At 39.0% G+C, this 22698-nt stretch overlaps 1 protein-coding gene across 2 annotated transcripts in view; it reads right to left on the bottom strand.

The window, feature by feature from the left end:
* LOC138749234 (unconventional myosin-XIX) overlaps window positions 1–22196 on the bottom strand; it is a 43929-nt gene extending 21733 nt beyond the window's left edge. For both annotated transcript variants that reach the window (XM_069910358.1, XM_069910359.1), the window contains exons 1-12: window positions 22065–22196; window positions 14962–15112; window positions 10574–10722; window positions 10019–10132; window positions 9451–9583; window positions 7113–7182; window positions 6143–6245; window positions 3419–3515; window positions 2808–2884; window positions 2242–2332; window positions 1872–2043; window positions 930–1003 (exon numbers count right to left, since the gene is read on the bottom strand). In XM_069910358.1, the coding sequence (XP_069766459.1) occupies window positions 930–1003; window positions 1872–2043; window positions 2242–2332; window positions 2808–2884; window positions 3419–3515; window positions 6143–6245; window positions 7113–7182; window positions 9451–9583; window positions 10019–10132; window positions 10574–10722; window positions 14962–15112; window positions 22065–22079 (1246 nt within the window). In that variant the 5' untranslated portion in view covers window positions 22080–22196. The remainder of the gene's footprint in view (window positions 1–929; window positions 1004–1871; window positions 2044–2241; window positions 2333–2807; window positions 2885–3418; window positions 3516–6142; window positions 6246–7112; window positions 7183–9450; window positions 9584–10018; window positions 10133–10573; window positions 10723–14961; window positions 15113–22064) is intronic.
* Window positions 22197–22698: the final 502 nt, after the last annotated feature.

The raw sequence follows: 22698 nt of genomic DNA, 5'->3' as shown, positions 1-22698 counted from the left end.
AGTATAGCATTTTTTATCTTTTACACTGTTTATTCTTAATACAGGTGTATTAAGAGTAAGTCTCAAGCAACCGGAAAATGCACTTCTCTGGTATTTACAAATCCCAATAGGATGCCAGGGGTTTTACTGGTCGAAGAATGGTAGGGTCCCAAGGAGTATTATGGAACAGAGATTTTCATATAATGCCCTAACGGTACCAGAAAGGGGCCGCACATGGAAATAAGGTGGTGAAGAAGCTACAAGTTGCCTACACTAGCTGGAACTCAGAATACATATGCAGGGATATCTTAGTACAACTTTATAAAATACTGGGCCACAGCTGGAACATATTGTGTCTTGTGTAGCAATTACATTGGAGAGGATACAGAAGGGATTCATCAGGATATTGCACAAGACAAAACATTTCAGATGTGGGGAGAGGTTGGATTTCTTTTCTGAGATGGCTGATGACAAATTTGAGAGAGATAATCAAAATTTTTTTAGAGTGATCAATGGTAAGAAACATTTCTCATGGCAGAGGTTTAGGTGACTAGGTTCAGGGAGAGGATCAGAGGACATTTTTTCACGCAGAAATTGATTGAAGTCTGTAATGCTTGTCCTGAGAATGAGGTGGAGACAGGAACTCCCACAGCATTTAAGAAGCATTTGACAAGCACTTGAATTATTAAGGAATTGCAAGGTATGGACCAATTGTAAAGGGGATTGGGGATGGGTAAGTATTTGATGGTCAACCTGGACATGATGGACTAGAGTTTGATTCTCTGCTTGATGACTATATTTTCCATTCAGAAGATAAATGAATTTAATATTTTAAATCCACTTTCTGATTAGAATACCAAGTCACTTGATTATCTTTAACTTTAACAAAAAACAACTTGTGGAAGAACCAATTGTGTAACTATTTTGAATATAAAATTTATAAAACATACCTATAAAATTAGTCCATCCAAAAGAAGGCGAGCAAATGGAGGCATTTATAACTTTTACCAGCCAGTCAAACATCCTGTAATAAAGCAGTTATCACAAACTACAAAAAAAATTCTTAGACGAAAAGATTTACATATGTAAGCTTAAATCATGTGGCAATTTCAATACTTTACGGATAGATCATCCAACTCAAATGATGGGAGATCATGCCAAATTTTTTTTTAAAGGAATAAATTCCTCTACATTCTGGCTTATAAAGGTAGGTTGATTAAAACGATAGGGTCAATTATCAATTATCTGGTCATTCACTTAAAATTTGCAAATTTACCAATCCTAACTAAAGTCCAAAATCATCATTTTGAAATAAATCTGCTTTTATAAATATTTGACAAGATATCAAATAAATAAGTGATTTATTTAGCTCACCATTAAAGTAAAGAAAATACATCACATTGTCAAAATAAATCAAACCACTTCACATCTGTCATGTTCTTTGTAACTCCAGTACAAGATCATTCATTCATTTTCTGTTTGTAAGATCAGTTAATTAACTTAAAAATAATTGAAAATGGTCATTTACTTTGAATAATCTTACAAGATGTTTTGCATTCACTGAAATGTAGATGGTTTTAATATCTATTTTGAAATGGCAGCACCTTTGGCAGTCTCACTTTATTGCAAATTAAATGAATATAATAATTGCAGTACCTTTTGTCTGTCTACTATGCAAGTTATTAACTCATTGAGACCATTAATTTACAACATCAACAGGGCTACCCATGAAATCAAAGCAAGTCAAGAGCAAGCTTAAGACATTTTACAATCCAGGATCCACCTGTTGGATTTTCTATTTGGTAAAACTAACTGATAATTTTTGGTCACCATATAATAGGACAAATGCAATTCAACTTCATAAATTTTTAGATAAAGACAATGCCACCTACTTCGCATAGATAACTTTTGCCACACAGTCTCTTCTTGTCTCACATTCAATTTTAGAGCATGGTTTTTTAAAGATCTGTTGCTGTCTGCCTGCTTTTATAGTCCGAATTCTGATCTGTTCAAAAAGGTCATCCTGAGAAATTTTCAGAAGATTTGCAGTGGTTGTAAGAAAGCCTAAAGGAATCATGATTAAGAAAATCAGCAAAACTAACAAGACAGAAAATTGCAAACCAAATATTAACTAAATTGTGTTCTCAAAGTAATAAAGCAAAGAGGGTGGACAATAGCCAGAAAGGTTTTAAACCACAACTTTTCCAGAACATCGGGAATTAATTGCTTAAAAAAAAAATCAATCTATTTCACTTTTCTTACTCTTAGCTTCTGCTTTGAGATCACAGGCACAAGACTCATCCACTGGAGAGTTGAACTGCACATTGCCAAGATGTAAAAGGCCAACTAGAATCTATGGAAAACAAGCATCAAGAAGCCAGAATAGAGGAAAAACAATAACAAACAGAACAAAATTGATATGTTTGCTTAGGGCAGTACAGTAATTTAAAAACCGTTTTTAGTTACTTAACGTGTTAATTTTTAGTTTCGTAATAGTGAATATAAAGGTACTGAACTTTGCGATGGAAAATGGGTTTTCAGAATTTTACTGCATTTGATATTAAAGGGTTAGGGACTGTAAACCATCCTTAACAAGGACCAGGAGTGAAATGGTAATTCAAAATTTGAGACACCAGAATAACTTAGCTACAGCATTTGAATGGGTGTCATGCCAGAAGAGAAAGATTAAACCTTAGCCACTGGTAGCTTTCTACACCAATCTTACAGTATTTTTTTAATATAGTAGTATGTTTATTAAAGAAAGGACTTTTGAGCAATCCATGTTAATAAAATTTTACTTAGATCACTAAATTACAATGTCCACGTACCTTGAACACTTGATGTTGTCTGCCATGATCAATACCCAAATGGAGCATTGCATTTCTGGTTTCATCCAAGTGATCCTCTGCAGAACAAGATTGCAAAATAATTTGTCCAATATGTTGAAGATTACCCAAGAAAACTTTTTCCATCATTCTTATTTTCTGACTCCTCACCTCCATCTCCTTCTCATTTAGATCAGTTTATCATTAAACTAGCCAAATATTACTTTGAACTGTGCCCTATAACTTACTTGACAGAATTAATATGTGCAAGATAGATAAGTAAAAAGTTATGATAATCAAGGGAAAGCATCAGGTCTTCAAAAGGATAAAGTCTGAAAATCATGATTTAATGAACACAATTTTAGACAGAAAAGAGAAGGGATTCCATAATCTCTTTCATAGTAAAATCTCCATTCAAATGAGTACAGCCAATGAACACAATTTACTCAGCTGGAAGTCAACAGTCCAAAAAAAACAATACCATATTCAATTCTTGATATGCAGATAGCAGAAATAATTAACAAATAAATACATCCACAAGTTTACTGTACTTTTATAAAAAAAGTATATACAATTATCTCACTGGAGTTAAAAGCAGTTTCAGATAGTCTAACCTTCTAAAGCCTTCTCAGCATTTGGTAACCAGAAGAACTCTGCAGCTTCAAGAACACCCCACTCTGATTTCTGTTCCTTCGTGGCTCCTTTCACTATCTGAGGAAATATTACATTAATAAATATTTCAGATAATTGCTGAATCAATAGCTTTAGCTATCTGAGGCGCCTGCAAGCTCACACCAAGACACAAGAGAAACTTGTCCGTGAACTACTCTTTGCAGACGATGCCGCTTTAGTTGCCCATTCAGAGCCAGCTCTTCAGCGCTTGACGTCCTGCTTTGCGGAAACTGCCAAAATGTTTGGCCTGGAAGTCAGCCTGAAGAAAACTGAGGTCCTCCATCAGCCAGCTCCCCACCATGATTACCAGCCCCCCCACATCTCCATCGGGCACACAAAACTCAAAACGGTCAACCAGTTTACCTATCTCGGCTGCACCATTTCATCAGATGCAAGGATCGACAATGAGATAGACAACAGACTCGCCAAGGCAAATAGCGCCTTTGGAAGACTACACAAAAGAGTCTGGAAAAACAACCAACTGAAAAACCTCACAAAGATAAGCGTATACAGAGCCGTTGTCATACCCACACTCCTGTTCGGCTCCGAATCATGGGTCCTCTACCGGCACCACCTACGGCTCCTAGAACGCTTCCACCAGCGTTGTCTCCGCTCCATCCTCAACATCCATTGGAGCGCTTACATCCCTAACGTCGAAGTACTCGAGATGGCAGAGGTCGACAGCATAGAGTCCACGCTGCTGAAGATCCAGCTGCGCTGGATGGGTCACGTCTCCAGAATGGAGGACCATCGCCTTCCCAAGATCGTGTTATATGGCGAGCTCTCCACTGGCCACCGTGACAGAGGTGCACCAAAGAAAAGGTACAAGGACTGCCTAAAGAAATCTCTTGGTGCCTGCCACATTGACCACCGCCAGTGGGCTGATAACGCCTCAAACCGTGCATCTTGGCGCCTCACAGTTTGGCGGGCAGCAACCTCCTTTGAAGAAGACCGCAGAGCCCACCTCACTGACAAAAGGCAAAGGAGGAAAAACCCAACACCCAACCCCAACCAACCAATTTTCCCCTGCAACCGCTGCAATCGTGTCTGCCTGTCCCGCATCGGACTTGTCAGCCACAAACGAGCCTGCAGCTGACGTGGACTTTTTACCCCCTCCATAAATCTTCGTCCGCGAAGCCAAGCCAAAGAAGAAGCTTTAGCAGAAAGCAGCAAAATATTTCAACTATTTTGCTACTTTTACAAATATTTCTCACACATCAAATTCCTTCCAAGATTTCAATATCAAAAGCTTATTTGTAGGCACCAATCTTGACTTTACAACTCTAATGTAAACCAGAAAGCAAAGAGCCACTGTTTAGGAGAAAAAAAAGCTAAACTTAAACAACAACAAAAAAAAAATAATTCAACAGAGCAACCAAACTAAAATTGTATATAGAGAATCAATAATATTTTCAAATATAATTGACCTGTTTGCAGAAGCTAACTGACCTGCTAAGCACTTACATCATTTGGCTTAACATTTACATATCTCAACATTTGCTTGATCCTAATACAAATCACCATTCAAGGATTGATATGGGAAAATCCCCGGTACCCAGCACCTTCGGGGATCGCTGATGTCAGATATGCAAATTTTCTGGTTGACTGAGAGACACATGGCTTACAATGTCAAACTTAATACACCTGCATTAAGAATAAACAGTTTAAAAGACAGTGCAAAATGTATAGTAATTTGAATTTAAGAAAAAAAATCAGTATTGTAGTCCTGAACAAAGTTCACATTAATCAGCTCGAAACCCGGTTGCTGGCCCTTTAAGTCTTGTGCTAAACATGCCTCTATAATTACCTCCCCCCCCCCAAACTTTTATAGATAAAGCCATACTAATATATTTAATACTAATAAAGACTCTTACAAGGCAAGGATAGGGAGACACTTTGGGAGAGTCGCCCCAGCAGGCTCTTCATTCTGGGCGTCGCCATTTTATTCAAATAGTTGGTGTGGGCGGCATGACTGGGGCACTCCACTGGCTGAATATTTGCCTCCATCTTCACCAAGGAGTTGTGTGTTGCTTTGGAGAACATTTACTTTTACAATTTTAAATTTTTATTTGTCTTGATTTATTTTCTTTTTTTATTATATAAATGTATTATCTATCTATCTTACTGGTTGGTTGGGTTTCCAATTGTTTGAATTCCAGACACTGGGCACTTATTTTTCTTTTATAGTGTACACAATTGTCAATGACACCACAGTTGTCGGCAGAATCACAAAAAGCAAGGAGGAAGAGTACAGGAGGGAGATAGATCAGCTTGTTGAATGGTATAATGACAACCTTGCGCTCAACATCTCCAAAATCAAGATGATTGCGCACTTCAGGAGGAAGTCATGGGAACATGACCCAGTCCTCATCGAGGGCTCAGGAGTGGAGAGAGTCAAGAACTTCAAATTCCTGGGTGTCATCATCTCCAAGGAACTTTCCTAGAGCTTCCATATCGATGCAATCACAAAGAAGGCTCACCACCAGCTACACTTGCAATACACAAAAGTGCTGGAGAAATTCAGTGAATGCAGCATTCATGGATAGCAATTGGCAGAATTACTGAATTGTGAACTCTATCCCATTAATCTATGATGGCTATATTTTTTGCTAATTTATATTCCCATAGATCACAAAGCCACATTACACGCAATACTATAATCCAACCTGATAAAAAATGTGAAAATTTCTTTCAGAAGGAGCTTGATAGGCAACTCGTGTTTTCTCCAACAGGTAGGTTTGCACAGAAGCTCCCTGCAGTTGCTGGGATCTAGAAAATAAAGCATACTTGTTACAAGGACAAAAAAAATAACATGACATTTCTCTGCATCAACTACAGATTTTCCCGAACAACCAGTCTTACACAAAGACTTCAAGATAGTCAAGGTGGGCAGCACAGTTACATAATGGTTAGCGTAACACTACTTCAGCGCCAGCAATCAGGACTGGAGTTAGAATCCTGCCCTATCTGTAAGGAGTTTGTATATTCTTCCCGAGTCTGCATGGGTTTTCCCTGGGTGCTCAGGTTTCCTTCCACCATTCAAAAATGTACTGGGGGGGGTTGTAGGTCAATTGGACGGCACGTGCTATGGGCTGTGTCTAAATTTAAATTTTAAAATGTGAGGCGTTTTTAAGCAGTCCTTTCTTTCCCTGCAGCTCTATATACTAGTTCAAATTACTCGTAAACATGTTCATTATCAGAATCATTTGTTTCTCAATAAGCAGAAAGACTGGGTGACATTTACAGTTATCTCTTTAATTCACTGAGGCATTATAATTCCACAAAGAAGAAATTACTATGTTCAGCGGTTCTTTTTGATCTCATTGGTACAATTACAAGCTAAAACTGAGTTGGCGGTGAAATGGCTCCCCCCCCTCCCCCCCCAGATTGTGAGATTGATGAACTGAGTGAATCTTCCCAAGATATTTATGAATATTTATTTATTTAAAATTACATCTATATATATATATGTATGTGTGATTATTAGGTGCTGTGTTTTGTGTATGTGTGTGCACCATGGTCTGGAGAAACATTGTTTTGTCTGGTTGTATATGTACAGCCAGACGATAATAAACTTGAATTAAAGACAAAAATTGGAGCAGGTTGAATAAATAATTCAGCTGCTCCAAAAATTACCTGTTTATTTGGAGCTGGATATACTTTCCAAATCGGCTACTGTTATTATTCCTTAGTGTGGAAGCATTTCCTATGAAACAGTAAATAATTTTAGAAATCAATTACTTCCTCATTTTACGCTTCCATTGGCAATCTCATTTCTAGTTTACCAAACCCATCTAATTTCACAACCAGTGTTTTATTGAAGAAAATGAATATCTTCACTATATTCCAGATTTATTGTCCGAGTACATACATGACATCACATACAACCCTGAGATTCCTTTTTCCTGTGAGCAAGGCAAAATTACCACTAATTGGTAGTGCAAAAAATAAACTGCACACAGCATAAACATGTGAACAGATAAATGAAGTGTAAACAGATAACAAATGCAAATAATCTGACTGTGCAAGGCAGAGAGAACACAAAGAAAGTCAATAAAGTGCACAAGTAAGAGTCCTTAAACGAGTCCCTGATCGAGTTTGTCGTTGAGGAGTCTGATGGTAGAGGGGTAGCAGTTGTTCCTGAACCTGGAGGTGCAAGTCTTGTGACATCTATACTTCTTTCCTGATGGCAGCAGCGAGAACAGAGCATGTGCTGGGTGGTGTGGGTCTTTGATGATTGCTGCTGCCCTCAACGGCAGTGCTCCCTGTGGGGAGGGTTTTGCATGTGATGTCCTGTACTGTGTCCACTACCTTTTGGGGGACTTTACACTCAGGGATATTGGTGTTCCCATTCCAGACCATGATGCAGCCAGTCAGCACACTTTCCACCACACCTCTGTAGAAATTTGGCAGGGTTTCTAGTATCTGCAAACTCCTGAGGAAGTAGAGGTGCTGATGTACTTTATTCATGATGCCATGGTGTGTTGGGTCCAGGAAAGATCCTCCAAGCTAGTGACTCCCAAGAATCTAAATTTGCTCGCTCTCTCCACCTTTGATTCCCCCAGTGATCAGTGGATTGTGCTCCTCAATCCATTCCCGTCAATGTCACAAAGAAAGTCAGCATCTTAAATTGATCATTCTGCAGATCAATCTTGGACCATTTATTAACAAACGTTTCTTTACTGTGGCTGCAAACCTATCCAAAGAAATTAGAAACCTATCTGCTGTTCCACCATTGTTATTGGGTCAGATCTTGGAACCTCCCTGTCCCACTCAAAATGGGAGTATCACAAGATCAGTCCTGGTTCAGATGCATGTTGTGCCTCATATGTGAATTTTGTAATACCGTTACAATATGCAATAGGTTTTGGCAAATAATATAGATAGGAGGACTTAGAAAGTTATAGACCACATGCAGAATAAAGGGATTAGCCCAGAATGCCAACATAGTCAGCTGGGCCAAATATTTGAGGCTGTGCACCATTTTTTCCCCCCAAGGGGAAAAAAAAGGGAACAGTAATAAAGCCTAGTAATGCCAGGAGTGAACACATCCTGCAAGTGTTTTTAATAATCAAAAATCCATGCATAGCAATAACAGCCACTAGGAAACTGCTTGCTATGATTTGAAATTGTTGGGTTTTTTTTAAAAAAAGATATTCCAGATATTTTCAATACTTAATCATGTTTACTCTTCGCCATTATTGTTATTTCACTGTTTCTTTCAAAATATATCAGACATCCACTATTCTTTCTGTTTCCCATGTGATATGACCACAAGCGAACAGCAGCCATTCCTCTTTGGCTTGGCTTCGCGGACGAAGATTTATGGAGGGGGTAAAAGTCCACGTCAGCTGCAGGCTCGTTTGTGGCTGACAAGTCCGATGCGGGACAGGCAGACACGGTTGCAGGGGAAAATTGGTGGGTTGGGGTTGGGTGTTGGGTTTTTCCTCCTTTGCCTTTTGTCAGTGAGGTGGGCTCTGCGGTCTTCTTCAAAGGAGGTTATATTCCAATATTTAAGCAAATGACATTCTGCAATAGTCCACCAGGTGGTGGAAACGAGTCAAAATTCTCAGTCTCAAATGGATTGGCAGAAATTATTGCTTCCCAGTTACCACACAGAACTGTGTACATAAAATTTTAGTTTACACTGCAGATTGCTTCACAAGACATACAAGCTCTTTCATAACTCTTTTAGTATTGCAATGGATATATTAATGAATCAAACAGCATACTGTTTATATTATAGAAAAACAAGAGAGAAAAGAGGTTTACAATATTACTGAGAAAGCAACAGTCAGCAGATATTCTTGCACCAGGGACATCATTCTCCCACACAACTCCACATGATTCCTAGTACATCCACACTGCAACATGCAAAAATTTACTTGACAGCCCTGTTAAAAATTAGGCTTCAAATTCAAACGCCAATACAAATAAGATTTCACCCAAAACAGTAAATTAAAAGTTTCACTACCAAATGCTTCCATCACAGGATTGGAGTCCAGTATTTTCTTTTCTATTCGTTCCACATTTTCTTGGCACTTTACAGAAGTGGATGAAGCAGCAACTGTGGCAAAGTAATTCATAAGGCAACGAGATGTCCAGGTCTGAAAAAGGGCATTTTAATTATTGGCTTGACAACAAAACCAGGAAGATATTTTGTGACAAAAGTTTTGATCACAGATCTCGAAAACAAAGCTATGAGTGGACAAGCAGCCATTTTTGATTGAATGCACCTTGGTTGTCTTTCTGACATGCAATTTTAAACAAACCAAAAAGTGGCCTATATCGTGTGAGCAGGCATGGGGTGAGAAAAATCGAACGTGTCACTATAAAAGAAAATAAAATTTGATGTTATGTCATGATTGCATTTTTTAAATTCATGCAAGAAATTAAAGCAATTCCGTGGAATCCTACAACAGTCATTCGTTTTTATACCAATGATTACCTCCAATTATATTTTCCAAAAAAAAACATATTTACACTGAATGATTTTTAAATTTATGAGGATTTTTTTGTGGGCTTAAAAATTTAGTTCTTACCTTTCCAGCACCACTCTCTCCACTGACTATTAGCGATTGATTAATTGGTTCAATGTGGCTCTGCACATTCCTGAAGGCTTGTTCAGCCACCAGAAAGATGTGAGGTTTCAATTCCTAAAGAAGAGAGAGACTTTCTGTAGTTTTGTGCACAAAAATTATCAGTAAAAATTAATCTCAATTCATAATGAAAAACTGGTAAGATAAAAGCTAAGCAAGTGCTAATACGATCCTGCAACTGCTTCTGGTTAATAGTTTCTGGATTCTGACTGCATCCATTAAAGTAAACAAATTAATAAGCTACTGTTCCTGTATTCTAATTATGTCTGCTCAGAATTTAGAAGATTTGGATCAACTTTAGGAAATAGTCTAAACCACTGAGCAATTTCACATTCAGGTTGCAGCTTACAGTAATCAAACAAATACTGAGAATAAACAGGACACAAATTAAATGTTAATGCTTTGCTTTATGTACATTATAGAATTTGTAATGAAGGAGGAGCAATATTTCGATAATTTGCTCGCGAGAGGGATAAAATAATGAAGCACTTGAGTTACCCTTAGTTGAGACACATTGTGGTATTCCTTCATGGTCTCGGAGGAATACAAGGTAGGCACAGGCTGGAATGGATTTAGAGCCACCAGTGTACAACCTGCATTTGTGTAAAATACACCAGCTGCATATCTTGCCCAAAGACATTTTAAAACTAGGAGACAAAAAAAACATTAACTGTTCAATTTATGTAGCTTGCTCAATAATTTTTTTAAAACTGCTCTAATTATACCATGCACAATGACTTATTAATTTAAATAGTTTGTAGAGTAAAACCCGAGTGTATGGAATTCAAGCAACTGACAGCCTCAAGCAACTAGCAAAAAAAAACGAGGAAAATAAATGTTAAACATTTAAGTAAATAAGAATAAAATAATATGCAAGTTTAAAATGACAAAAGTAAACATTCTCTGAAGTAACACATAAACCTTTGGTGAAGATGGGAGCAAATATTCAGCCAGAGGAGTGCATTGGTTGTGATATGGTCATATCAGCTGTTTGAATAAAGTTGTGTGAAATAATAGTGTCGCTCAGGATGAAGAGCTGATTGATGCCGCTCACTATTGGGGTGACTATCTTAAAGTGTCTCCTTACCTCTGCTTGGTAAGAGTTCCCCACTCAGAGGCTTTATCTATAAATTTGGGGGAGGAGGTTAATTATCTATAATGTTATTGTTCGACTTTTGAGCAGTTCTTTGGAGGGTGAGGAACCTGCAGATGCAGTGACGGTTAAATGTTTTCAAAGAATGTGACAGAAAATAAAGTAAAATGCTTTAAGGTTGATATATTCATGCAAGTGAAGTTTGTTCAGTGCAAGTACAATATAGTATTTTTGTCTTTTAATCTGTTTATTCTTTATGCAGGTGTATTGATTAGGCATTGGAAGAGTAAGTCTCAAGTAACTGGAAAATACCATATCCAACATCTACCAATCCCCATGGATGCCAGAGGTTTGACTATATTATTAGTTTGTACCATCTTTAAAGAACACGTTTTAAACACGAAGACCTATTGTTGACACAGCATCTCCACGAGAAAAGCAAAAAACTATGGCTATTTTAGAAATCTGAAATAAAAACAGAAAATATTACAATTACACGTCAGGCAGAACCTGTCAATGGAGAAACAAGAGTTAACATTTTAATTCAATGACCTTTCATCAGAAATAAAAAGGGTACAGCATCATATAGACCAATATCTCTACTTAACTCAGATTATAAGATAATAGCAAAATTATTAGCAAACAGATTGGCCGACTGTGTACCAAAAATAGTTAAACAAGATCAAATTGGGTTTATTAAGAAAAGACGAACAGCGGATAATTTATTAATCTAATTCATGCAGCTCAAGGAAATAAGAAACCAATGGTGGCTGTTGCCTTAGATGCAGAAAAAGCCTTTGACAGGGTAGAGTGGAACTATTTATTTAAAGTATTACAGAAGTTCAATCTGCCAGAAAAATATATTAATTGGCTTAAAGCATTATATAATGGACCATTGGCAAAGCTACTAGTAAATGGATATGTATTGAACCAATTGAAATTAAGTAGATCAACTAGCCAGGGATGTCCATTATCCCCCTCATTGTTCACCTTAGCAATAGAACCATTGGCAGAGCTGATAAGAATAGAAAACAAAATAAAAGGGATAAAAATAAAAGAGAAGGAATATAAAATAAGTTCATTTGCAGATGACATCATAGTATACCCAACAGAATCAGATATCAATAAAAGAATTACATAAGAAATTGAATATAGAGAAATATCGGCGTACAAGGTCAACGCAAAAAAAAAAGTGATGCCAATGAGAAATGCAGATTATACAGAACTTAAAAACGAATCACCATTTAAATGATACCTAGGTAGCAGGATAGACAATAATTTAAGCCACTTGTACAAACTAAATTATATGCCACTAATAAAGAAAGTCCAGGAAGACTTAGAACATTGGAAAGAACTACCACTAACGTTGATAGGGAGGGTGAACTGCATTAAAATGAATGTGTTCCCAAGGATACAATACTTATTTCAAACTTAACCAATTTCCTTAACAGAGAAATTCTTTGATGAACTAAAGAGAATAATAAGGAAATTCTTGTGGAAAGGGGGGAAGCCGAGGGTAGCGTTAGATAAATTAACAGAGAGGTACAACCAAGGTGGTTGGCAGTTACCAAACTTCAGAAATTATTATAGAGCTGCACAATTAAGGTATTTATCAGATTTTTACCAGACAAGAGAAAAACCAGACTGGACAAAGATAGAACTAGATAAAATAGGGGAAAAGGTACCGGAACATATACTTTATAAGTGGGATGAAAAGCTGGTGCAATATAAAAGCTCACCAGTATTGCATCATTTACTTAAGAAGATCCACGTCGAAAGGAAAAAAACAAATTAGCAAATACCAAAATTGTTATTAACACAAAATCCACTAATCCCTTTTACAATAAATAACCTTTCCTTTAGAAAATGTGAGAGAAAAGGAATCAAAAGAATAGAAAATTGTTTTTTGGGAAATAATTTATTAACATTTGAACAGTTGAAGAACAAATATGGAATAACTCACGATGCAGTGTTTGCATACCATCAACTGAAAGCTTACTTAAAGGATAAATTGGGAAACAGATTGAGATTACCAGAAGGAAGCAGCTTTGAATATGTGATTACAGACACAATGATAATTAAAAGATTTATAACAAATATGCACATCAAACTGCAAGGTAAGGAAAATGAGGAAATAAGCTATAAACCTAAACAAAAATGGGAAAAGGATTTAAACATAAAGAATGAAGTATGGGAAAAGTTTTGTTCTGGAACTATGAAGAATATAATAAACACAAGGTTATGCATGATACAGTATAAATGGTTACACAAGGTATATATCACTCCTCAAAAATTAAAAGAATGGGATCCAACATTATCAGACAGATGTTTTTGCTGTAAGAAGGAAATGGGAACAACAATACAATGCAATTTGGGTACGTACAAAAGTGAATACGTTTTGGGAAGAACTAAATCAGATATTAAATAAAATCACAAAAAACAACATACCAAAAAATCCAGAGATCTTTCTTCTAAGTAATAGAAGAAGTAGAGAATTAGACCTCAAATTGGATGAAGCGCAAAAAAGATTTATTATGATAGCCTTAGCTGTAGCAAAAAAATGTATAATGTCAACTTGGAAAATGGAAGAGAGCCTGAGAATACAGCAATAGTATATGGAAATGAATAATTGTATTCCATTGGAAAAAATAACGTATAATTTAAAAATAAAGTCACAAATTTGGGAACCGTACATAGAACATAACGGAGAGAGCTTGCCTCGGACCTCCATCCCCTAAAATGAGAAGACAAAACTATTTGACTTAGTGTGTAAAAGTAGATGAGACATTTTTCTTGTTTGTTTTTCCCTTTGTGTGAAGACATTGTTTTATGGTTTTATTGTATTGTATATGTTTTGGAGGGGAGTGGGAAGGGGGAGGGAGGGAAGGGGGAAAAAGGGGAAAATGCCATTGTGTATATTTAATGAGAAACGTTTGTACATATTTTGGTTGTTATTGTTCAGTGTTAAAAATAAAAAAATTATAATAAAAAAGGAAAAAGGGTAGAAATAAGTTGCAAAGAAGGATAAGTGGGTGGAGAGAACAATATCTGTGATAGGATGCAGATCAATATTGTTGAAATGGAATACAGTAGACCCCAACTTACAATGGGGTTCGGATCTGGAACTCACGTCGTAAGACAAAATTATCATAAGTCGAAACAATACCGACATCCTGCCACTCTGTGAAGCACCCGAGTACGTGTTCTGTATGATCCACAGCAGCCACGAGGGGTTGCAGACTCCTGAAAAGTGGAGAACTGGCACAGGCACCAGAAAACAGTGGGACCACCACCCGTCTGAGGAGAAGCAGAGAAGATGACCCACGAGATGGTGACCATGACAGCGGACCAGTGGGGGGGGGGGTTCTGCAGCTGAAGGACAGGCTGCTGGTGACTTGAGGAGAGGAACCCAAGCAAGCTATGGGCTGCTGGAGACTGCAGTCAAGGGATTCGCACCAGGCAACTTTGTGTAATATGACGCTGTTTTTATGTCATTACAATAAATTGAATCTTGAATCTTGTTACTTAACTTTGCTGTAAAGAACATTACAGGACCCGTTGAGCTTCTCACAGCATCTGCAGACTTTATTGTTCAATAATAAAGCCCACCTTTACTTTTTTTTTTATTTACCAGAAGATTAGTCTATTATGTTGTTCCCAAAATGTCTCATTTCGTATTTACTACTGTACCTAGTTTTGCATGCCTTGCTCTTTCATTGAGTGAGTGCTATGCTCAAACATCCACCATTTTACAAACAAGCACATCACAAAAATCAAAATACCTATTAGATACCTGTGGCAGTTGTTACTGGATTGACTTTAGTGAGATCATCAAACTGGTGCAATTCATCTGCATTAATGAGAAAAGCTTTCATCTGCTCCTCAATTGTATGATCCAATGTAGTGTGATCTGAAGCCTTTTGGGAATCTTTGAAGCCATTAGTCTGAAAATTGAACCACAAGACATTAAACATACTTCTGGAAGAACATCTCTTGCTTAATTTTTATTGTGCTCCAGTATTTCACTAAGGTTTGTTAAATTATGGAAGAACCGTATTTGGTCAAGTATCCTCAAGTGTGTTGCACACTGAGGAGTCATGTGATGGAGTAGTGGCCAGTCGGAAAAACCAGCCCTCTCCAGGAAAATAGGAAAAAAAGTTAGGAAAAAGCAAAGCATACAAAAATAGAGTACAAGAAATAGAAGATAAAGTTACAGAGAAGAGAAAGAAGATGGCTTCCAAGAAGGAGAAAGTAAGGACAGCTGGAAAAAAAAGTTAAAAAGTCACCAGAAAAGAAGGAAGAAGGCCTTACCTGCAGGATGGAACAGGACGCTGTGGTGACGAGGAGCGCCTGACCCTCAAGGTCAATACCTGCCCTATAGAGTCGCGACCCACCAGCCGGTGCACTACAAAAATGGCTCTCGGAGCCAAACAAAAGTGCGCAATCAGAGAACACCGGCGGGATGGGGGCTCAGCAGAGGAGCGGGCTGTCACAGACCGAGCAGCTGAGATGCCAGACACCAGGGCTCTCAGCTGGAGGATAAGGAAGACAGCAGAAGAGGGTGTGACAAAACAGACATGGAAGACAGCAGAAGAGGGTGTGACAAAACAGACATGGAAGACAGACAGAGGGAAGATCGACAAGAAGACCAACGTCAAGAAGCACAACAGACGAGCAGCCCAAGAGCGGAGGAACAGCAACAAGAGGCCCGACAAAGAGATACAAGCAGCTCATCAGGAAAAACAGAAGAGAAGAAGACACAAACACAGATACAGACATAGAAGAAGAGGAAGAAGACCAAGATCTTCACAGGGAAATAGAAGGTAAAACTGATGGACAAAGAAATAAAATGTAAAACTGATGAACAGAATATAGATAAAGTCTTTTTTGAGGAACAAATGAGATCACTAAAAGAATGGTTATCACTAGTTTAATGCAATTAAAAGGAAAATGAAAAGAACAGAAGTTAAAATGCAAAGGTTAGAATTGGTAATGAGAGAAATAGGGAAAAGAGTAGAGAGTGTGGAAGAGCGAGAAAAATTGGAAGTGACAAAAAAAATTAGAGAGACACAAGAGTTGTTATCTCAGAGAGTTGATATGTTGGAAAATTATAGTAGGTGAAACAACATAAAAATAATGGGCCTGAAAGAGGGTGAAGAAGGCAGAGACATGAAGGAATTTATAAAAGGATGGATCCCAAAGGTCCTGGGAACGACAGAAATGCAGGAAGAAATGGAAATAGAAAGGGCATTAGCTCTGAAAACACAGGCACATCAAAAACCAAGAACCACTAAAATTTTTGAGATACACAAAAGAAAATATACTGGAACGGGCAATGAATAAAATTAGAGAAGATAATAAACCATTGGAATACAAGGGTCAAAAAATATATTTTTTTTACCAAGACCTAAGTTTTGAACTCTTAAAGGAGGAAGGAAATTAATACAGCGAAATCAACTTTATGGAAAAAAGGTTACAAATTCATATTAAGATATCCAGCGTGCTTAAAATATTTATACCCGTGGAGCAAAACAGACTGTTCTTGGATCCAGAGAAAGCGCAAGAATTTGTAGAACGTTTGCAGGACTGGAGAAGAGATGAAGAGATGTAACAAGAATGAAGAACGGCGATAAAGTATATACAAAGATGTAAAACCAATGTATATGTGAAGATCTAAAGAGGGAAAAGAGAAGGGAAGGAAGGGAGTAAGGGGGAAAAAAAAAGAGCTTTGTTATATGTGTTTTTTTTAATGTTTTCTGGAGAGGGCTGGGTGGACGGGGAATAACCGTCACTGCAAAATCAGTTGACACTACAAACAAGATTGCAACCCAAATGTAAAGGGGAGTTCTGGTTGCTCGGCAAGGGGTATGGGGCAATTTAGAGAGGGGGGGAACTTTTGGGGTTAAAGTATTAGTGGATGTGGGAATTGCGGGGGTACTTTATGTCTTAAATGTGTTTTCGTATATCAAGGTTAATAAGAGAAAACTAAGACATGAAAATGGGGATGGAGGTGGCAAAGAGGTGGAAAAGAGATGTATGCAAGATATAAGATGGCCATGTTGAACTAATTGACTATAAACATTAATGGAATAAATAACCAAATTAAAAGGAAGAGGCTACTAAATTTATTGAAGGAGGAAAAAATAGATATAGCATTTGTGCAGGAAATGCATCTAACTGAAGTGGAACATAACAAACTAGAGAGAGACTGGGTAGGACACGTAACGACAGCATCCTATAATTCAAAATCTAGAGGTATAGCCATGCTAGTTAACAAAAATGTACCAATTAAAATAGAGGAGGAAATAATAGATCCGGCAGGGAGGTATGTAATGATAAAGTGTCAGGTATACTCAGAATTTAGGAATTTGCTCAATATATATGCACCTAATGAGGAGGATCAAAAGTTTATGCAGGATATTCTTTTTGAAGATTGCAGACACACAAGGAAATATATTGATAGGAGGGGATTTTAACCTTAATTTGGACCCAATGTTAGATAAAAATGGACAAAAGACAAGCAAAAAGAATAAAGTAGCCAAATTTATGGTTAAATCAATGCAGGAAATAAAATTTATGGATATATGGAGTAGGCAACACCCATGAGAGAAGGAATTTTCATATTATTCAAGTAGGCATAAAATTTACTCAAGGATTGATATGTTTTTGTTGTCAGCCCATATTCAAGGGAGAGTTAGGAAAACTGAGTATAAAGCTAGACTATTATCAGATCATTCACCCTTGTTATTAGCAATAGAATTGGAGGACAACCTGGAAATTATGTCAACCTGGAAATTAGAAGATAGCCTGAGAATACAGCAATGGTACATAGAAATTAATAAATGCATTCCATTGGAAAAAATAACAATTTAAGAAATAACATCACAGTATTCGAACAAATTTGGGAACCGTACATGGAACACAATAGAGAAGTCCTACCGCGGACCTCCACCACCTAAAATGACAGAAGGAGAAAACGACGAAATGAACTGACCCAGTATGTAAAAGTAGATGACACAAATTTCTTGTTTATTTTCATTGTGCGAAGACATTGTTTAATGGGTTTAATGTATCATATAGGTTGAACGTTGAGTGAGTGGGATGGGGGGGTGAAGGAGGGAGGGAAGAGATAAGTGGTAACTTTAGATAAGTGGTATTTGGAAATGAAATTTTGTTTGACTATGGAAAGAATATCTTTTTCAATTCAGGATAAGATGTCTTTTTATAAGTTAAAGTGGGACTCCGTTTGCTAATTATATGCATTTAAGTTTGATTTAAATATATGTTTAAGTGTGATATTTTAGTATTGACAATTTTTTTTTGTTGTTAGAATTTTTTTAGGTTAAGTTTTATCTCTTTTTTGGAAGTGGGTATTTTTTTCATATATAATATTGTCAATTTTATTAACTCTTCACTCTTTATTTTGGGGGGAGGGTTGGACTAATTTAAAGTTAGACTATTAATATTGTGTTACAATTAACGGGGGGGGTTATTTTGTGTAGTTTTCTGATGTAATATTGTAATCATACCTTTTTAAATTTTTTTTCTATTTTTCTTTAAATGTAATTCATGTTATAAAACTTTAAATAAGGTCTTCAAAAAAAAGAATGAAACCTCAAGGTGACTTGACTTGTTGGTTTGGAAAGAGAATGAAAATTCACATTGTGTTGCAGAACAATTGTTCCATGAAGATTGTTCCAATCTAAATTTCAAAAGATTGTTCCCCTCTTGCTTAGAATTGCTCGCAACTAACTAAACATCAAAACAAGAATCTGAATAATTCAGAAAATGTGCAATTAAAATGATTACATTTCATCTTAAAGATTTTCCTTTGTGAAATAATATCCTTCTTGTCTAATCGTACAAGTTTCCACATTCTTCCTGTGTTAGAGATTAATCTTTTTTTTTTAAATCAGTGTTTAACAACATACCGCAATATCTAACAAAAAGGATGCTCTGCAAAGTTGAGGGACACACAAAATACTGCCACCCCCCTCCCACCACCAAAGTTTTGATTTACTCCAACCAAACAAAATACTGCATTTATAAATTAGAAGGAAAGTAAATTGGAATATGCCCCTAAAAGTGTTCAAAATGGCTAAAAAAGTTCATATAAAATTTTATGACCTCTAAATTATTCCCTATTCAATTACATACTCTTGATGTCTTGTTCAAAAGAATTAATATGCACAATTTGTCTTATTTGCCAACATAACTGCAACTAGAGGCAATATACAGTACCTTCCATAATGTTTGGAACACAGACACAGTTTTCAGTTTGTAATCAAGCAATTCACATGTAATTAAAGTGAATATTCCAGATTTTATTCAAGATTATTTGTATACATTTTAGATTGACCATGTAGAAATTACAGCACTTTCTATACATAGTCCTCTCATTTCAGGGCATCATAATGTTTGGGACATTTGGTTTCACAGGTGTCTGTGATACTCAGGTATGTTTAATTGCTTCGTTGGTGCAGATATAAGAGAATTAGGCTCACTTCTGAGCTTTTCATCACCTTTGGATTCTATAGTTGCTATTTTGCAACATGAGGACCAGTGTTGTGCCAATGAAGGTCAAAGAAGCTATTATGAGGCTGAAAACCAAGAATAAAACAGTAATAGATATCACCCACACCTTAGGATGATCAAAATCAACAGTTTGGAGCATCAGTAGGAAGAAAGTGCATATTGGTAAGCACCATTGTTGCAGAAGACTTCATGAACAGAAATAGAGAGCTTCAAGATGCAAACCACTAGTTAGCCACAGAGTGGATGGACAAATTAGTTTGCCAAGTATTGAAAAGAGCCTGTGAAGCTTCTGTATTTCTGTTCATGAAGTCTTCTGCAGACAATAGTCATTCATACATCCACACCTTCCTCCTTGTGATAGTACAGATTCTATCACCAAGATGGTAGTGTAGGAAGACTGTGATTGGCTGAGAGTGTAGCCACACCTACTGGCAGGTCTTAAAGGATTGCTCCTACCCGGACCAGGTCATTCTGGACTGGTCGACCTACTTGTGATATGCTCCAGTCTTTTAGTTAATAAAAGCCTTGGTTTGGATCAACAAGTCTTTGGTTCTTTCGACGCACATTACACTCCTGAAGAGTGCATCTGATCTGTAGGACATGCACTTGGGGAATTATGATAACACCTTTGTCATCAGCAATGGAGGTCTTCCTTGGCATACCAGTCCCTTTACGATTACTGAGCTCACCAGAACACTCTTACTGAACTTACCAGTATGTTTTTTTCTTCTTAACGATGTTCCAAACTGTTGATTTTGATCATTCCAAAGTTTGGTGATGTTTCTTACTGTTTTATTCTGGTTTTTCAGCCTCATAATGGCTTCCTTGACCATCTTTGTCACAACTCTGGTCCTCATGTTGAAAAATAGCAACTACAGATTCCAAAGGGGAACAAAAGCCTTATACCCACCAACGAAGCAAGTAAACATACTCGAGTACTCACAAACACTTGTAAAGCCAAATGTCCCAATATTGTGGTGCCCTGAAATGAGAGGACTATGTATATAAAGAGCTGCAATTTCTACATGGTCAATCTAAAATGTACACAAATGATCTTGAATACAATTTAAAATGTGCACTTTAATTACATGTAAATGGTTTGATTACAAATTGAAAAGGATGGAGCAAGTAAAGGAAAAAAAGTGGAGGGCACTGTAGAACCGCAGTCAGATTGGATTGATTGGTCTGTAATTGGACACGGCAAGGTCCCTTTCAAGAATCAACAGCTTAAAAGACACTCAGCAAAGAGAGTCAAGTTCAAATCCCCAGGTATTACTCACATTTGTTTAAATCCCAAACCACCCAACTCTCTTAAACTACACTTCAAAAAAAGATATACACTACCAGTAACCAGAGACTAAACTTAGGGCTTTAATATACAGAAGAACCTTGCCAGGCCGGATCCAGGTATAGGAATGGCCAGAACGAGCAGGTGGCCTGACCTTTCTGACCCAGGATCGCGGGAGGAGTCATCCATGGGCGGGCCAGCTCCAATATATACAGCAGCCAACAATAACTCTATACAATTGAGGAAACCTATCACCGCAGCAGCCTTCCTCCATTTGCTTTGCAGACTGAGAGCGTGTGACCCCGCACATGGTGACATCGCCCCTTTGATGGTCATGGCTCCTACAGGAAAACGGTGCCTCGTCCAGGAGACCCCCCCCCCCTCTCCTCCCCTCTCACCCCTCCTCCTCTCCTTTCTCCCCCCTTCTCCCCCCTCTCTCCCCCCCTTCTCCCCCCTCTCTCCCCCCTCCTCCCCCTCCCTCTCTCCCCCTCCTCCCCCTCCCTCTCTCCCCTCCTCCCTCCCCCTCTCTCCCCCTCCCTCTCCCCCCTCCCTCTCCCCCCCTTCTCCCCCCTCCCTCTCCCCCCTTCTCCCTCCTCCTCTCTCTCCCCCCCTTCTCCCCCCTCCCTCCTCTCTCCCCCCCCTCCCTCTCCCCTCCCTCTCTCTCCTCTCCCCCCTCTCTCCCTCTCCCCCCCTCTCTCTCTCTCCCCCCTCTCTCTCTCTCTCCCCCTCTCTCTCCTCTCCCCCTCTCTCTCCCTCTCACCCCCTCTCTCTCCCTCTCCCCCCTCTCTCTCCCTCTCCCTCGTCTCTCTCTCCCTCTCCCCCCCTCTCTCTCCCTCTCCCCCCTCTCTCTCACTCTCTCTCCCCCTCTCTCCCTCTCCTCTCCCCCTCTCTCCCTCTCTCTCCCTCTCTCTCCTCTCCCCCCTCCCCTCTCCCCCTCTCTCTCCTCTCCCTCCTCTCTCTCCCCTCTCCCCCCCTCTCTCCTCTCTCCTCCCCCCTCTCTCTCTCTCTCCCTCTCCCCCCCCCCTCTCTTCCCTCTCCCCCCACCCTCTCTCCCTCTCCGTCTCCCCCTTTACCTGGCGCGATGCCATGCTTCATTTCGCGTTGTAGACGGCCAGTCGGGCCCGAAAGTCCTCACCGCCCCACAACACCGTGGTTCTGACTGCCTAAGGAGAGCTCATCCGATCTCCCCTCCGCCGCTTGCAGATTCAAACCGTCCTGAAGGACGCGCTCCCGCCCGCCCCCGATCTCGCGAGATCTGCCCGTCGGGCCCGCCCCCGACCTCACGAGATCTGCCCGCCGGGCCCCGTCCCCGACCTCACGAGATCTGCCCGCCGGGCCCCGCCCCACCTCTCGAGATCTGCCCGCCGGGCCCCGCCCCCGACCTCACGAGATCTGCCGCCGGGCCCCGCCCCCGATCTCGCGAGATCTGCCCGCCGTCGCGTCATTCTTCACCTTTCACCCCAGCGTCGGCTCTGTAGGGGGTGAATGCAGGTTCCAGCGCTGCGTGTCTCACAGGTCAACGGCGGCGGGGGCTCAATCGGCCTCCATTTCAAGGCGGAGCCATCCGGCAACTCGTTGTGATTGAGGTGAGGTGTCTGGGGGGTGGGGAAGGAAGGAAGGAAGGCTCCCTGAGCGCCCTGCCCCAGTTCACCAGTGATAGTTGCGCCAAGACAGGAGTAGGTGGTGGCAGCTGCAGTGAAACTGGAA

Source organism: Narcine bancroftii, chromosome 14 (assembly GCF_036971445.1).
Source record: "Narcine bancroftii isolate sNarBan1 chromosome 14, sNarBan1.hap1, whole genome shotgun sequence".
Taxonomy (NCBI): Eukaryota; Metazoa; Chordata; class Chondrichthyes; order Torpediniformes; family Narcinidae; genus Narcine; species Narcine bancroftii.
The sequence above is the reverse complement of the archived record's forward strand: the minus strand, read 5'-3'. Positions and strand labels throughout refer to the sequence as shown.